Raw genomic sequence first — 14,184 nt, 5'->3', positions numbered from 1 at the left:
TATTTCAAGTAAATGTATTGGTCCCACTTCATATTATGTGTCTTTAACTACTATGTACTAACAATAAAATACATACAGTAGAATACAATCTGCAAGATTCAAAGTTGCTGCTACATAGGTTAAAGTACGGGTAGGTTTAAGGGTAGGGTTGAGGTTTAGATTAGGGTTAGGGTTTTTCAGGGTAAGGTTTAGGATTAACAGTAAGGTTAACAGTCTAATGAAAGATGGAATTAAATTTGGGTACTTTAAATTTAAATACAATGCAACAACCCTTATGTACATAATAAGTACATTATATAATATGCTTAAGTACATACTAGTTAAAGACAAAAGTGGGTCCAATTTATTTATTATTTGGTTAATACACAGTTTAATAATCAAGATAATTGTGGCACGATGGAGGGTGGGGCCGGGTTGTGATTATACCCACCCGGTACCTTATCAGGCTAATCAAGCCTCCGAGAGGGATAAAGGCAGACTGCGGAAGATGGTGCGGGAGAGAGAGTTTGTTTACGGATATGTCCGTCATGTGTGTGTGTTTTTGTCTTTTGTTTAAGTTAACCATTAAAATATTATTTATATTGCCAAGACGGTTCTCGCCTCCTCCTTTCCATTGAACTGCTTTACAATAATGTAGTCAGCCTTATATTATCGCAAAATAAATGCCCTAAGGGTGATATAAGACTCCAAAATTACATCCTGTCGGGGTAATTTTGCGACAATGACCTAAATGACTAACTACATCTATAACTATATGGTTTGGTCTAGCTAGAAACAAGTTCTTTGTAAGTTCTTGATATTACTGAGGGAATCTGAATCTGATTCTCGGGAATAAATTCACATTTACTGTTTGAAATATACTAAACAGCCTTTTTAACATTCTCCTTCAGAGGTCAACTGTCGGACTGCCGTCGCCAAAGGCTACATTGGTGATCTTCTGAAGCTGTACGAAGACTGGCACATCAATGATGCCAAGCTAGAGAACATTCCTATACGCAGAGCCCTACTGCACTGTCTGCACTCTGTCGCCAACTCAAGTGTAGGCAGGAAAACCTTGGTCGCTGAGGGCGGAATGCATCTTCTCTTCCAGACCTCTCAGGTGATATTTCAGCCCACCAGTTGGACTGGAAGTTCTTTATAGTTCATCTCATTTCTATTTTTACTTTACTTTGGTAAACTTTTTTTTTTTTCCCGCTATTTTATTACCTTTTGTAATTGTGTTTCTCTTTTCTTAATGCTATAATAATTTGCCTTTGAATTGCACTATGACTTTTATCGGTCTTGCAAGGTAAACCAACCAAGTCATTTCAAAATGCTGAGACTTACTGTTAATGTGCTGTAAAAGCCAAATTTAATTTGCTACTCAGAGATTGTATGTAGCTCGTTGTAGTACTTCTAACTGATTGTATTTCTTCTGAAGAACTGCTTAACCACGAAAGGCCTGGAATCTCTGGTGGAACCGGCAGTCCAGCTCATGCGGAAATGCTATCCAAAAGTCCCTCTTCCTCTGACTTCAGACAAGAGTGCTTACAGCTTTCCTCTTCCTGGGAGGCCTGTCGATGTCTGGGATGCCGATTTAGGGTCTCAAGGTAAGATCTTCATTCACTGCGTTTAGGGTGAGGGTTAGGTATAGTTCACCCAAAAATGTAAATTCTGTCAAAATTTACTCAACCTAATGCCACTCCAAACCATATGACATTCTTTCTTCCATGGAACACAAAAGTCTTCACAGGGTTTATTTGCCATAATCTAATATAATTTGCCATATACTGTAATAGTGACTCTGGTCAGAAATAAAAGAAAACACCATAAAACCACAGTAAAAGTAATCTATACAACTAATGCATCATATTCCAAGTCTTCTGAAGCCATATGATCACATTGTTCAATGAACAGAACTCAATTTAAGTCTATAATCACTCTCAAATCAAATCAAATAATTAATAAAGTGCTGAAATCAAATATAGTGGCTACATCAATAACATCAAACCTCACTGGTTCTTCTCATAATGTTTTGACATGAGACGTACAATAGCCATAGAGGTTTGATGGTGTCAACATTGCCGCCTTATTAGATTTATAACACTTTATTAATGTTATTTAGATTTTATTTTGAAGTGAATAACACTTAAATGTTGGTCAGTTCATCATACAAAGTGATCATATGTATTCAAATTGCTTGGAATATACAGTATTGCGCGAGTCGCATGGACTACTTTAATGACACGTTTGGGTGCTTTTTTAAGCTGTAAAGTAAGTCACTATCAGCCGCTATTGTATGAAAATCAGCTACATATCTCCTTTTGAGTACTGCAGAAAAAGTAAGTCAGATGGGTTTGGAATGACATGAGTGTGAGTAAATGATGGCAGCATTTTCACTTTTGGGTGATCTATACCAAATGTTTGTAGAAACACCCAAATGTTACTATTATTCTCCTCTCCATTAGGGACACGGATTCTCTCCCACTAGAGAAATGTAGCCTTTACACAGTGCCTATAGCTATTTGTGCTTGACAAAGTCCTTATCACCGAGGCCAAATTTGCAAAAGTTATCGCATATATGCACTGGGCATTTAATATGTGTAACATTATTTCTATATCAACCCAATACACCTAATTTTCCTTCCATATTAGACTACTTTTCCTTTTATATTTACTCTGATAGAAAAATTAGTTGGGAAAGTTCTTGCCTATGGGACTAAGTGTAGACGACATTTTAAATGGGATGCAAGTTAAAACAAGATTGTGAGAGATAGACATACAGTAGGTTGTACTGCTGAAAAAATCATTTTCTTTCAAAAGGAAAAAAAACTCTAGAAAACATTAGCTTTAAAAAAAATAAACATGACTTATCTGCTTAATTAAAAAGAACTGATTAAAACAGCCAGATATACTTTGCTGGTCTTAGCTTCTCCTACCTAACACCTCCTTTTGTGTTCCTCGGAAGAAAGAAAGTCATACGGGTTTGGAACATCATGAGGGTGAATAAATTATGATATAATTTAAAATTTTCATCAGTTTCATGCTAGCCTCCTCACTTGGCTACATGTTAACAATTAGGTCATCCTATGCAAATATCCCCTTCTAACAAGGCCAGAACCCGAGCAACAGTTTCAAACAATAAACAGTGCAAGGAAATAGAAAAAGAAAAATATGCTTAGCCACAGACCAGCAGATTGTTGTGGTGACCCACAATAGTATATATGCACTTGTTTTGTAAGGAGGTCTGAGGTGGTTGCCCAGGCAACCCTGCCCAATGATACTGCGAAAGCAAGACTAACTGTCGGGTGCTCTACTCAATACCGTATAGTGGAGTGTGTTGGTGTGTGTGTTTTCACATCTTTACCACCCCTTATGTAATACACTTTACTCCTCAACCGATATCCAGGAGTCTGGAATATCATTGTTGGACTGCACACACTTCTCAGACATAACAACTTACAGATCAACACACCACATAAGAGGTTTCCTGCTGGGCTGATCTCACTAATGACTTTTATCTTGCACAAGTGAGCCGGAGAACTGTGGAGGCCGATATCAGACCAAACAAAATGATTATCTGTTTATCGTAATAAATAGTGTGGTTGACTTTTTATGCCCACCAGAAGGATACATGTTGGCGCTCTGTCTAGTTTAAGATGAAGCCACCACCTCCCCTGCTTACTAATGGAGAAGTTTCTACAGCTATTAGTATGGCCCTGCTTAATGGTGTTTTGCTGGTCTAAGCTGGTTTAAGCTGGTTTAGCTCCTCTACCAGTCGGACCAAGCAGGTTTTTAGCTACTTTAGCTGGTCGGCTAGCTGGTTTCCCAGCATTACCAGCTGGCAAGTGTCCCAAACCTTTCTAAAACCATCAAATTAGACTGGCCTAATCAGATTGGCCAGGCTGGGAGACCAGCTACCCTGCTGAAAAAAAAATAATAATCTTAAACCAGCTGGTCTTTGATGGTCTCCCAGCTGAGCTAAATCTTGAGCTAAACCAGCCTGATCTCATGATAATGACGTGACTGTGGCAAGACTTTTGCATAACGAAATTTTTCGTTTTTTTTAAGGCCCCAATATACTTAATACAAAATCAAATAATGGATGGGTGTGACATCATTTAGAACATAATCTGGACAAAAAAGATGCCTGGGCGAAATTTTAGGAAAACTGGCTGCTAAACACCTTCTTACTGCCCTTGGTCCATGTCATCAGTAGTTGTGACCTGAAGCTCCACCTACATTGAGGCCGTCAGCTAATTCCCGGTCACACATAGTAAGGTATCATCATTCTTTTGTCTGTAGTTTTCCCATTAACACTCATTTATACAACAAAGGTACCTTTACAGTTGTATCAGTGTCATCATAAATTACAGTAACAGAGTGTAATCGCTGCATATTATGGCCATGTATAGCCTGTTAGCTCATATCATCATGAATTCAGAATGTAATCGAGACAAATTGCGCATTTTCTACTGCACATATATTACTTTAAATCAACATCGAATGGTTTAAAAAGCTACTTTTACTGATCTAGTGTAAATTCTACTCATAGAATGTAACAAAGTCATTGATAACACATTTTAATGTCACATTAGTTAAAGTTTTACTGAGCGTTCTCATATTTAATTGTACTTCTAAACACCTCATACAGCGATGTGGCGGCTGTCTGAATGTTCGCAAACAGACGAAACCTTTGCTCGGCTCAATCTTTTTTTTTTTTCACTCTGCACTAAAAATGAAGAGAAAAGTATATCGGGCCTTTATTCTAAACCTAACTGATAGTGCTCTAATAGCAAATGTGACATGAAAAGCACATTTTCTGAAGAAACTACGTAATTTTGTGCTTGGCTGTGCTCGAGCCTCGGTCCTTTGTTTCCAAAATCCAACACTCTGTCGGGTGAACTACTGCACAAGCTAATAATGTTGAAATAAGTGTGTAAATGTTGGTGGGTCTGTAATACACGTAGTCAAATGTATAGTTTTTTAAAACAATGCATTATAGGGGTCCTGGGTAGCTCAGTGAGTAAAGACGCTGATTACCACCCCTGGAGTTGCGAGTTTGAATCCAGGGTGTGCTGAGTGACTCCAGCCAGGTCTCCTAAGCAACCAAATTGTCCTGGTTGCCAGGGAGGTTAGAGTCACATGGGGTAACCTCATTGTTGTTGCTACAATGTGGTTCTCGCTCTCCATGGGGTGTGTGGTGATTTGTACGTTGATGCCATGGAGAATAATGTGAAGCCTCCACACGCGCCATGTCTCCGCGGTAACGCACTCAACAAGTTATGTGACAAGATGCGCAGATTGACGGTCTCAGATACGGAGGCAACTGAGATTCATCCTCCGCCACCCGGATTGAGGCGAGTCACTACGCCACCATGAGGACTTAGAGTACATTGGAAATTGGGCATTCCAAATTGGGGAGAAAAAGGGAGAAAAACCATCAAACAAACAAACAAAACGATGTGTTGGAGTAAAAGAGTTTCAATATCATAACATAGCAGTGTGTGAGTAATTGTACAGTTGTTGTTGCGCCTCCAGAGTTAATTCTACCAGGAAACTGTGGTGAAATGTAGAATGTGGCCAAAGTTTGCAATTCTATTAGACTAGGTTGGTTTTAAGCCAAAGCTAAAAACAATTAATAAATAAAAACTAAAAAATCAGGTTTTAAAGCATTTCTTTGTCACTTGTTTTGTCTATTTTACTAATTTATAGATGCTAAAATCACATTAAAAAAACCCTTAGGCAATGTGAGAGAGATCATGGCAGTGGTTTAGCATCATTTATCTGTTATACGAATCATATCTGTTTTCAAACTCTTTTCAGAAACACACACAAGATGGTTTGCTGGTCTAATCTGGCCACTAAGGTAGTCAGGCTGGTCTAGTTTGATGGTTTTAGAGGGATTTTGGGCAGGTTAGTTGACCAGTTGGCTGACTGGCTAAACCTACTGAGCACCATTTTGGTCAGACTGGGAAACCATCCAAAGCGGCTTAAACCAGTTAAGACCTGCAAAGTACCTTGGGTTGGATTAATGCCCCCCCCCAGCAGACTAACAGTTTTAAAAACAAAATTTCCTTGCAAGATCATAATGTGATTGCTATAATATGTTAGTGCAGCTACCATTAACCTTATTAGATCTCATAAACTGGATTCTGTTACTTCATAACCTCACAGTAAAATATATGACTTGTCATAATTTAACACTTAGTTTATTTACTCTGTATCCATGCCAAAGCAAACACTGTTAACACCCTTTTTTGCATTTATATAAGCAGACATTTGGTTTAGCACAGGCTGTTATTAAATGTGAGTGATTCTAGTCTTGTGTTCTCATCTTGATTTGCAGTCATCACATCAGATCACAGCATGTGAAGCACACTCAAAAGAGGACATGGCTACATTTATCTCACTTTCAGTTCATCTCTTGAAGTGAAAATTCATTTATTTGAAAAGACACTGAAATCAAAGGTCCATTTGAAGCTCCTAGTCTCCAAAATTTAATGAGAGATCACAAAGATAGGACAGTTTTTTACATCTTTCTTCCTTTTATATTTTATTTCAAAATATATAAGCATATTTTTTATTGGCTGTCCCTCTTTTGTGAAGCAGTGCAGTGTTTTCCAAACGTTTTTGTCTTATGTACCACCACATCCCCATCAGTAAGACTCAAGTACTCCTTCATTGACATTGAAATGTGTTCTTTTGGACTAACATTATGCTGGATATACTTTTTCATTATCACTAATGTTAATACGTGGCCATTTTTACATTGATTCACTTTTAAATTTAAAACAGTCAATACTGTAGGTTAAAATCATGCTCATCAAGTAGCTTCGTCTCTCTTTAATAAAACGAGCTTGTTTGTCTAGCACAGTTTTGACAGTTTTGGGGCTGGGGGCAATCATGGAGAAACTTTCTCTGAGAAACACTTAACGGCAAATTTATTCATATATCAAATTCAGATGGGACATTTAACAGTAAATTGCAAAAATCAAATAAGCAAAGCATATATACTGTAATTTCTACAAATTTTAATGAGAAGTCATGAGCTATAGGTTAACAAAGACTAATTGAAATATTTCTAAATACCCTCTGGAACATGCTGAAATAAATAGTTCACCCAGAAATGAAAATTCTCTCATCATTTACTCACTCTCATGCCATCCCAGATGAGTATGACTTTCTGTCTTCTGCTGAACACAAAAAAGATTGTTAGAAAAATATTTCAGCTCTGTAGTCCATACAATGCAAGTGAATGGTGACCAGACCTTTCAAGCAATAAAGGCATCACATAAAGGCAGCATAAATATAATCCATAAGACTCCAGTGGTTTAATATGTATGTCTTATGAAGCAATGCATTTACTTGAAAAACAGATTAAAATTGAAATCCTTTTTTTGCTATAAATATACACTTTCACTTTCACTTTGAGAATGTAAAAGAATGTGAAAGTGGAGATTTATAGTAACTTACATATTGATCTGTTTCTCACCCACACCTATCATACCACTTCTGAAGATATGGATTAAACCACTTACTTTTATGCTGCCTTTATGTGATTGTTTGAGCTTGATATGTCTGGTCACCATTCACTTGCATTGTGCAGAGCTAAGACATTCCTCTAAAAATCATTGTTTGTTTTCTGCAGAAGAAAGAAAGTTATTCATATCTGGGATGGCATGAGTGTGAGTTCCAAATCTCTAGGACTTTCTTCCATGAAAAGGTGAATTTTGAAAGGAATATCCTGGCCACTCTTTTCCATACAATGAAAGTGAAAGAGGGCTAGGGCTGTCAAGCTCCTAAATGACCATAAAAGTGTCAAAAAAGTGGCCCATATGACTAGATATGCATTATGTTCCAAATCTTCTGATGCCGTGCAATATTAATTGTTTGAGAATCATACCAAAACTTAAGTCGTTATTCACTTATAAACTTCATGAGAGTTAATGAGAAAAGTAGCTATGTCTGATTCACGAACTAGTCGCTTTTTTAATCATTTGATTAATCTTTTCAATGAATCAACTGGTCCAGTTAAACAAAACAAAAACAAACAAACAAAAAACATGAAGTGAATAATTTGATTATTAATAGTATGCTATGGTTCCTGAATTCAGCTCGCTGATTTAATTAACTTACAGTTTTACCTGTTCCTCACACAATTACTGTCGTATGGCTTCAGAAGGCTTGGAATATTGCACATAACTTTTGTTGAAGGATTATGGTGTATTTTTGTTCGTAAAAGTCAGATTGTAACTGTGCCTCAAATGCAAATCAGTTGCAGCTGTGTTTGATAAGATGGGACAGATTCTTTAAACCTAAAGTATCTATTGATTGGATTATCCTAAGGGGGTTTCTTTGTGACCTCATTTGTTGGATTCTTCTCAGGAGCATCCTGTGAATGCTACCTGCTGTGTTCCTCTCAGGAGGTCCTGTGGGAACATAGCTAGAACATTTGTTATCAAGTATAAAAGCTTTGCCATACAGACAGTTACTCGGGATAAGAACATGTTAAAATTTTGGAGCTTAACAGCCCCAGTCCGCCTTCAATTTAATTATATGTAAAAGAGCAGTCAGGATATTTACCTTTTGTGTTCCACGAAAGAAACAAAGTCATACAGGTTTAGAGGCACATGAGATACTGACCGAATTTTCATTCTTTAAGTACCCCTGGTTGGGAATCTCTGGCAGATCTCTATACAGATATGGCAGAGTTTTAGAGGTGGCAGATGTCGGCTTTAATGTGAACAGAGGCAGAATAAACTAATGTTTGAGGAGTGTGCGCAGGTCATGTTTGATCCTACAGATGTACTGGCATATTATTCTCATCTTGACATTTACGTCTTAGTCTCGCCTGTTGTTTTTCATTCTTTTTTTCTTATTGAAAGATGGCGGTTTAGAAGATGACAGTGACGAGGACACAGAGAAAGAAGAGCCAGACAACAGGGACTACGTGAGTGTTTTGATATTTGATTCCACTAGAAACAGTTGAGTGGCACCTAGTGTATGTGAGCAGATTGGAGCGACAGCAATTTCCCCTCCCCACTTAACGCATTCTATCACTCATCTCCGACTCCCCTCCAGGGTTTTAATTTCCCGCTCATCTCTTTAACTAGTGAAATCAAATCCGCTCCAGGTTCACTCCATAAATTTGTGCCCGGTCATCATTGTTATTTTTATTTATTTATATTTTTTTTATATCATGAAACTGAAATAAATATATCATTCTAGCAATTTTCATACATCTGCAAAGGCAAGTTCACTGTACACTGTACTAAGTTAATACACTGTAAAAATAAATAATAAAATAAACAGTTATTTAAACAGTATGCTTCATCTGGTAACATTTAAATGAATTGGCCTTATCCAAATCATAAAATATTATTAAATATGACAAAGATCGTTTAATATGGCTGAATCAACTTGACTTTATTATGTTACACCATTGAAAGTCATTTTTATTGACAAAATGATTCTTTTAAAATTCTTCAAAATGATTCTTATTGAAGTTATGATTGTTTAAAATTATATGATTCTTTATTGATGGTGGTACCCAAAGCAAGTTGCTTAATGTTGTATTAACGTGTTTTATGCAATTAAGAAATATAATTTAATATGAAAGATTAGTTTTTTTATTATGATTGAATTAACTTGATTTAATTAAGTTAAACTAATAAAAGTATTCTTATTGTAGATATGATTCTTTCAAATGATATGATTCCTTACTGATGATATGATTCTTTAAACTTATAGGATTTCTTATTGATGATGTGATTTTTTAAATCATACTTCATGTTCATCTAAATTAACTGGTTTTATATTAATCAAAGATATTATTTGATTTGACAAATATTATTTAAAATGACAAATTTTTTTTATTAGGTTGGACCAACAAAAAGTATTTTTATTGACGATATGGTTCTTTAAAATGATATAATTGTTATTAATAATATGATTTTTTAAATGGCACCCAGAACAATTTGTTTATTCTTGTAACAAGTAAGAAATATATTTAATATGCCATATTATTTAATAATACTAAATTAACTTGACCTTATTAAGTTACAACAACAAAAGCATTTTTATTGATGAAATTATACTTTAAAGATTAGTTATTGAAGATATGATTCTTTAAAATTATAAGATTTCTTATTGACGATATGATTTTTTATTGATTATATGATTCTTAAATGGTACCTTTCCACATTCATGTAGTACCATCTAAATTAATTGTTTTTTATAAGTCAAAAATATAATTTATTATGACAAATATTCTTTAGTTTGACTTTATAAAGTTACAACAATAAAAGTAATTTTTCTGATCCTTTTAAATGTGATTATTTGTTGATGATATTATTCTTTATTGATGATATGATTCTTTATTAAATAAAGAATTCTTTAATATGTGATTCTGAAATTTTGAAAAGGCTACTCAAATGATGTGAGATAATACTTACCTTTATAATTCATAATACTCACCTTTATATTTTATTTCCATTTGTCAAAGGAACTCATTATACTCATGTTTTCTCTATGCATATGCATTTAAATTCCACAACAATCTTTGGTCATCCCTACACTCGTACTAACCCCATTATCTTTTTGTGTTTTTGTTTGTTATTTCTCTTATAATAGTACACAGAAGTATATTTCAGAAGTCATCATTTACTCACCCTCATGTTGTTCCACACCCATATTACTTTCTTTCCTTCATGAAACACAATAGGAGATGTTAGGCAGAATGTCTCACAAGATCAATTCTGCATCGTAATTTTGACAGTGTGTGCGATGTGTGTGTAAATTCCACTGATTAGTTCCCCCTCTTAAAATCATGATTGAAGAGCAAGTCTGCATGGGACAGGAACCTGACACAAGCAGCTTTCTGTTCTCACATAACTTCAACAGGACCCCTGATTCAGCCATAAATCAATGACATTGTCACAATCCTGTCCCTGCTGAGACTGCATCATTGCATCAGGTGCTTACATCCTCGTCTGCCCAACCCGCTCTCAAAATACTGCTAATGCATGTTTTTATTTTCATGCCTGTGCCCCATATCTAAAATTCCATATGGCGCATTATGCCCACTCTGGTGTAGTGAAGGATTTATTATGGGTGTAGATTTGGCCATGGACATTTTATAGGCAGTTTACAGGAGGGTGTCACCAAATTCAGATGGAATCTACAGTCCTTTTCCAATTTTTCTGTGCTAATTTTGGGATAAAATCACCTGAAGTCTGGGGAATGGATTGAATCATGTTTAACAACAGATAGTTGATTAGTGAGGTCTCCAGGATTCATGAGTAGTGTATTTGTTCAAAAGCAATTCAACTTTTAAACACATATAAGTTGAAGTTATCATTAATAATCAATTACCTTATGGAAAAAATGTATGGGTATTTTACTTATGGATATCAAAAGTATTTTTTGCAAATGCTTCAATCTCAAAAAAATGCTACGCTTTTATTTATCCACAAAAAGAGAGATGTCAGCCGAGTGTGGCAGGGCAGAGGGCGGGGCCGGATCCTGATTCCACACACCTGGGTGCGAGGGAGATTTACAGACACTGTCCGACACCTGTGTGTGTGTGTGTGTGTGTGTGTCTTTTTGGTTAAGTTTATAATAAAAATATTATTTATATTATCAAGCCGGTTCTCGCCTCCTCCTTTCCATTAACTCCTTTACACCGAGATATCCAATGTTCTTCTTTTATTATTCCATCAGTACAAAAATGTGAAATTTAAGTTTTCCGTGCATATTAAAAAAAGATACAAACGTTTCTTTCCCACCGAACCTTCTTCAATGTTTGTCTTAATCTACATACAATGAACACACTCATATACTTTAATTATCCAACACAAATGTGATCAATTAGTCTAATACAAACAAATAGTGATCATATGATCCAAAAGGCCATATCACATGCCGGCACAGCCACCATCATCAGGAGAGTAAAAAAATGTAATAGAATTATAGAAAACATGATAAATTCTATTCATCAACCAGACCCTTTGGTTGAAACGTATCCAACCGGAAAATCCACATACACTCGGATTATAACCATTTCTTTTCAACATTGGTACATGGACGCATGGGATGTACCATATCAATTACACAATATGATCAGCTGTATTAATCGCGCTTCTGTGTTCATTAATGCAAAATCTGAGTTGCTGATTAGTTTATCCAACTGAACGACTTGAAATAAACTGTCTAATTTCGAATTCTTTCTTTGTTGAATGACAAATGTATTAACCTAACTGATCCCATAAATTTCTCCCCCTGTAATGAACAAACATCAGCAACCCATTAAACAATTCTTTACATTTAGCATCTGTATTTAATACATGCCAGTGTTTTTTTTTATAATGTTCATGATGCCGTATGTAGTACAACATAACAATGATGATTTTCTTTTTTCACCTTTTTGGTTTTTTGCTTATCTTATGCATACTTTTCTCAGGGCCAAATCTTGCCATTCTTTAGGATATCCACATGATACATATTGATCATATTGTTTCATTACTCATACTTGTTGAACAAAAATGGTTATAATCCGAGTGTAAGTGGATTTTCCAGTTGGATACGGTTCAACCACAAGGTCTGAATGAGGAATTTAATTTATCATGTTTTCTATAATTCAATTTCGTTTTTTTGCTCTCCAGATGATGGTGGCTGTGCCGGCACGTGATATGGCCATTTGGATCATATGATTGCTATGTGTTTGTATTAGACTAATTGATCACATTGTATATAGATTCAGAGAAACATTGAAGAAGGTTCGGTGGGACTGAAACGGAGCACTTTAATTGCACATTGTTGTATTGATGTAATAATAAAACATGAACAATGAACATCTCGGCTGATAATCCCTTTTTTTGTGGATAAATAAAAGTGAGTTGCATTGTTTTACTTATGGAACCAGAATTGTGTGCTCTATTAAACAAGGTGTTCTAAAGACAGTTTAGCGGACTAGTCATTCAGGCAAACTACCAACTAGTGGTTTCTGAAAAAAGGACATATTCACATTCCTACTTTTACTGCTAGCTGAAAGCATAATCAAATTAGCCAAAATACGTTATAAACAAACATGCCATCAGTGGGGGCGAATATAACTTTTTCAATAAAGGCTGTTCCAATTCTGAAGAAATTTGCGGGGCTTTTCAAACACATGGGCTGTGTCCCAGTTTGCATACTATCCATCCTAAATACAATAGCATGTGATATAAGAATTAGTGCGGCACAAATCAAAGTATGTTGAAATATAATGCCAACAATGTCTAGATGATGTACCTCACCTGGCAAATAAGATGTGGGTTACCAGGTGTCAGCTGTTTGGCCCATTTGCCTAAAAGAAAGAGACAGAATGGTTCAGAGGTCAAATCCTTGCAACATTCGATTGTCTAAAGCAGATAACATGACCTCTCAGTCCTTACATGCAGTGACAAGGGAGGATATAGAGTATATGTTTGAATGTGTGCATTAAAGCTTGAGGGTGAATATAGTAATTATAGGTCTGTTTCTGTTCTGTGGCAGGAGGATGACCTGGAAACAGATGTAAACAAGCTGCGGCCCCGACCGGAGCCCGACAGACCCCTAGAGCAGCTGGGCCAATATATGCGCCTCTGCCCTGAGCTTCACCATGACTTTCAGGTAAATATCTTTGCCCTTTGCGCCTCAAACTGAAACCACCTTAATCCCATACCAACACTTGCACTGTTTTGCAAAATGATTCATTTGTGTATTCCAAGATGTTAGACGTTAGAGATAGTTCACCCAACAATGAACATCCTGTCATTTACTCACCCACTTGTTTTTCCAAACTCATTTGACTTTTTCTTTTCTGTGGAACACACTAGAAGTGCTCAAGCAATATCATTGCATCTTTTTTACATACAATGTAAAATGAATGTTGACTGAGGCTCACATTCTGCCCTCTCCTTTTGTGTCCCACGGAAGAAAGAAAGCCATTAAGGTTTGAAACAACATGGTGGTGAGTAATTTTTTTAGGTGAACTATCCAGTTAAAGACAGAAACCCTGAAGTTTATGGGTGCACTTGAGGTGAATATGGACCTTGTGTGGATACAATAAGAGATTTCGATGGGTGCAGGGTGTGCTGTAACAGCTTAAGAGTACAGTGGGGACATGGCTTATACCTAAGATGACCTCATTATGCTTTAAAAAATCAGACACTTATGCTGTGG

The 14,184-nt window shown here is 36.1% G+C and overlaps 1 protein-coding gene across 3 annotated transcripts in view; it reads left to right on the top strand.

Annotated features, from left to right (window-relative positions):
• The window catches only part of LOC127638267 (cytosolic carboxypeptidase 4), a 239,678-nt gene that overhangs the window by 77,840 nt on the left and 147,654 nt on the right, over positions 1-14,184 (top strand). For all 3 annotated transcript variants that reach the window (XM_052119726.1, XM_052119723.1, XM_052119724.1), the window contains 4 exons: positions 891-1,099; positions 1,421-1,589; positions 8,868-8,932; positions 13,516-13,632. In XM_052119726.1, coding sequence (XP_051975686.1) covers positions 891-1,099; positions 1,421-1,589; positions 8,868-8,932; positions 13,516-13,632 — 560 coding nt within the window. The remainder of the gene's footprint in view (positions 1-890; positions 1,100-1,420; positions 1,590-8,867; positions 8,933-13,515; positions 13,633-14,184) is intronic.

The sequence above is a fragment of the Xyrauchen texanus genome, chromosome 46 (assembly GCF_025860055.1).
Source record: "Xyrauchen texanus isolate HMW12.3.18 chromosome 46, RBS_HiC_50CHRs, whole genome shotgun sequence".
Lineage (NCBI taxonomy): Eukaryota > Metazoa > Chordata > Actinopteri > Cypriniformes > Catostomidae > Xyrauchen > Xyrauchen texanus.
This window is presented reverse-complemented; position numbering and strand designations above follow the sequence as displayed.